The 4,171-nt window shown below is 42.4% G+C and overlaps 1 protein-coding gene across 2 annotated transcripts; it reads right to left on the bottom strand.

Annotated features, from left to right (window-relative positions):
- Nucleotides 1-417: 417 nt before the first annotated feature.
- Nucleotides 418-2,499, bottom strand: cxcr4b (chemokine (C-X-C motif), receptor 4b). Of its 2 annotated transcripts, none has more exons than XM_017420635.3 (2): nucleotides 2,307-2,499; nucleotides 418-2,051 (listed from the first exon to the last, which is right to left on the bottom strand). In XM_017420635.3, the coding sequence occupies exons 1-2, from the start codon at nucleotides 2,310-2,312 to the stop codon at nucleotides 918-920; spliced, it is 1,140 nt and encodes a 379-aa protein (XP_017276124.1). In that variant the 5' UTR covers nucleotides 2,313-2,499; the 3' UTR covers nucleotides 418-917. The 2 variants fall into 2 exon arrangements, with proteins under 2 accessions (XP_017276124.1, XP_017276126.1); XM_017420637.3 differs by having other exon boundaries at nucleotides 418-2,048.
- Between the last annotated feature and the right edge of the window lie 1,672 nt (nucleotides 2,500-4,171).

Below are 4,171 nucleotides of genomic sequence, written 5' to 3'. Positions count from 1 at the left end.
TTGCATCTTCTGCATCCTGAATAATTTAGGTTTTGTGATTTAGTTATTGCCTAAATTGACCTTTTCTGTGGGGGTGAATGAGGGCTATACTAGTTAACAAGCCAAACATAATAAAGGCATTATATCTTGCAAAGTGGAAAGAAAGAAAATAAGTAGAAGGGAACTTCACATGCTAATGTCTTTGTTAAGCAGCCATATGGGCGCTAATTGAAAGTGAAATTTTTATGTGTTATGGCTGCTTAAGATGTAGAGTGCACAGATGTTCCTGCAATTACAGGGTCTGTCTGTTTCAGCCCTCCTGCTTTTTAGTCCAGTTCAGGTGGTGACATTTGTTAGGAGACTCTCAACCCCCCACTAACACTCAAAACACACTCACTCCCTGAGGGCGAGTGGTTAAAAAAAGCTCACCACACAGTATTTATGGAAGAACTCAACACTTTTATTTGACATTATAAAATAAATTTAAACAAGTAAAAAAACATCAACTCACACTTTCTTTATTTTACAGTATGAATGACAGCAATAAATAATAGCTTTCACGTAGTCACACAACTTCTGAGCGAACATACAAATGCTACAAACTATGTACAGGGTTTCCAAAAAGCACCCATGAAAACAACATGTAACAGAGCTCTGATGTAACATCACAAACTGCAAAAAATGATGACAGATACTGAATCTTAATTGTGAAATTGAATGAATGGAAATGAGGCACAGCCTGAGGACACAAATGTCTTTTAGGAGCAAAAAACTGAAAACTGTAGAAAAAACAATCACAAAACAGTTTTCAAGCATACGAATACAAACAAGTATAAAAAATGCTCTTATTTACATATGAACAAAATGTAGTAAGATACTTGAAAATAAAAGTTAGCTTTTTCACTCCTGGGAAGATAAAGTCTCTGAAATCGACTGAGTTAACTTGACAGGACACTTGAAGACTCGGACTCTGTGGACACAGATGAAATTGGCCCACGCTTTTTGGTCATGAGAGTCACTTTCTGGCTTGATTTGCTGCTGCTCATGGTCAGAGTTCTTCTGGCTGTTTTCTTAAATTTTACCCCCAGGAACGCATAGAGGATAGGGTTCAAGCAGCAGTGAAAGTAGGCTAGTGCCTCCGTGATAGAAATCCACTTGTCCACCGCTTGCTGCAGCTCACAGGTGATGGGGACCACATTCAGCATCATGAGGGTGTCCAAAAAGATGCCTGCACAGTAGGGTAACCAGCAAACAAAAAAACAGACGATGAGGATGACTGTAGTCTTCAGCGCTCTCTTTTTCAGCACCTGGCCCTTGGCGCCCTGGGACAGCTTGGAGATGAGGATGCAATAGCAGATGAGGATGACCAGGCCGGGCAGGATGAAACCCACCAGAATGTGCTGGAAACGGAAAACAACTGTCCACACAAGATTACTTTCCTCTGGGTAGATACGCTGACAGACAGTCCTGGAGTCGGCCGTCCCCATGCTCTCTTCTGCGAAGAGGAACTTTGAGGAGCTCACATATTGGACCCGGGCAAACAGAAGGTCAGGTACAGTCAGGATGGCAGCAGGCAGCCACACTCCCACATAGATCACTTTGTTTGCCAGCAGCTTCCTCGTGGCTTGGCAGTTAGTTGCGTGAACAACCGCTAAGTATCTGTCCAGGCTGATAAAGGCCAGGATCAACACACTGCTGTACAGATTGACCGTGTAGATCATATGCACAGACACGCAAAGGAAACCTCCAAAGTACCAGGATTTAGCTGCATCCACAGCCCAGAAGGGCAGCGTGAGGACAAACAGGAGGTCAGCCACAGAGAGATGGAGCCGGTACTTGTCCGTCATCGTCTTAACTTTCTTCTGATAGCCCATGACCAGAACAACCAATCCATTGCCGACTATCCCCAGGATGAAGATTATTCCGTAAACCGTGGGGTGGAAGATTTTGTAAAAGTCACTGTCGAGCTCTCTCGCACATGTCTCCTGGAAATTCAGGTCATAGTCTCCGGACTCCTCAGAGATGTTCTCAGTGCCGTTGTCGAAAAACACTGTGTTGTATAGATAGTCCTGCTGAAAGCAAAGGAGAAAAAAAAAGGATTTGAAATAAGGAAAAACCTCTCAGATAAAGGTAGTTTTTAAAACACCACTTATTGGTTAAAGTTAAACAAGTTGGAAAAAAAATCGAACTAAGCTGCTCAACTTTAAAGGGGTTCCAAATGATGATAAAAAAAAACAGTTTGCAAAAAGAGAAGGAGCTCCTGCAAGTTGTTTACAGTAAACAGCATCAAGCAACAACTGCTACAGCCGTCGCACGGCAGCACTCACCTCCATGTTTACCACTCGCTGATCATGGACGTTCGGACCCGTGAACGTGCGTTTGCGTCTGAAGCAGGTTGATGAGTTGTGGCTCCGTGCGCGCCGACTTCGTCCATAAATAGCTGCCGCCGGGGCCCGAGCCGTCCCTCTCTGGGAGGAGGAAGATGATGAGGAGGGGCAGGGTGGTGCACTCCAAAAACAGCTTCACTATAAAACCCAAACCGCTCTGCTGGTGGCAGGGGCGGCGCTCTGGTAAACTTTCCGTCTGCAGAAACATAACGGACCGAGCCGAAGTTTCGGGACAAACTGTCGTCACATTTCAAACCAAATTTTAAAACTCTACTAAATTTTTTAAAACAGTTTTACTTTTCAACTGATGATTTCTTCTCTCATGTATTAAACCAGTCAAATAGATCTTTTAATTTTTGATTTTATCTAAAAGTCAAAAGTTCTAATTCGCAATTTTTTGTGATACCTGAACAATAACATAATTGCATTAAATGTCCCTTCATGCCATAGTTTTAAACGAAAATCAACTTAGGCTGTAAATGGACAAAGTTACAGCTGTATTGGTCAAACCTTATAAATGATGACTGAATTACTCTCAGCTACTAACTAACCAAACTTTAGCTCAACATCTGTGAAACTGAGCTATAGTTATTTTTCTGTAAGCTGATATCAGTTAGCTGTGGTGACCGTCTTAAACTGGATTGACTCCAAAAGTTAATCAATTTTAGAGAAATAACCACTGACTGTTTTCTAAAAGTTTCATTAAAATCTGCTGTGGTTCATGAGATATTTTGCTAAAAATATGGCAAAACCATAACCTCCCTTTCATCTTCAGCAGCAGAAGATAAATACGAGTGTAATAGAGACACCACAAAGCCCCTGAAGATGCCCCTCCAGCAAAATGTTTGTGCAAATGAGAGCAATTCAAAGATTACACTGGATTTTCAGGTAACATGTCAGCTCTCCAACCTTACAAAGGCACTTCCCTCCTTTACCCTGCATGCCGCTGAAGACTGATATTATACCAGTCATTTGAGGTCTCATCCCAGCCATGCATTTTTCTCTACAAATCCCTTCATAGCTGGGTCTGATGACAGTTTTCATCAGCAGAGGCCCAATTCTACTCTCACCTTTATCCACATTCTGTCACTCTTCAGCGGCTGTTATGCCTGCGCTCCCAAGTGCTAAATGAGTCCCCCAGTGGATTTGAAGAGAGCCACACGCCCAGTAACGCGAGCTTTCTGTCACAATGCGTTTGAGCGTCATTGTGGGGAACGTTCACACTATCAGGATCTTCACCGCAGCTCTCTGTTTTCAGTTACAGCAGTGATGGCAGGGCCCCCATGAAACTCCCCTCTTTCCTCTCACACGAGGAAATACGTGTGTGAAACCTTATATCCTCCATGTGGCTTGCAAATACTCCTCGTGTCTTTGATATATGAGAGCAATGATTGATTCAGCGAGTCGATCTGCATCATCGATTCTCCTGATGTACCTCAGTTGCGCTAAAGAAAGAGTGTGATTATTTATATCCAACTGCTTTGCATCCGAGACAAATAATGATTGTTTCTAGATTAGACATATGTCAAGGGTTTAATTCTCAGTATGAGCAGGAAGCATGAAGGTATATGTTTTAGCTAAACTCTGTTAGAGGTGCAGTAGATCTTGAAAGGCTTTGCTACAGTTCACAGCTCAGTTGTAAGGCATTAGTAGTGATCTATGGTGTTTTTAAAGGTGCTTAGCAAAATAGGGAAGTTTAGGGAAAAACATGTCATTATGGCTGAATCATAAACAGTCCTACGGCTATTAAAAGATGGGATGGAAACTGTTTCTGTGGCTTGATTTACTTTGAAGCATTGAAGCAT

Source organism: Kryptolebias marmoratus, linkage group LG6 (genome assembly GCF_001649575.2).
Source record: "Kryptolebias marmoratus isolate JLee-2015 linkage group LG6, ASM164957v2, whole genome shotgun sequence".
Taxonomy (NCBI): Eukaryota; Metazoa; Chordata; class Actinopteri; order Cyprinodontiformes; family Rivulidae; genus Kryptolebias; species Kryptolebias marmoratus.
This window is presented reverse-complemented; position numbering and strand designations above follow the sequence as displayed.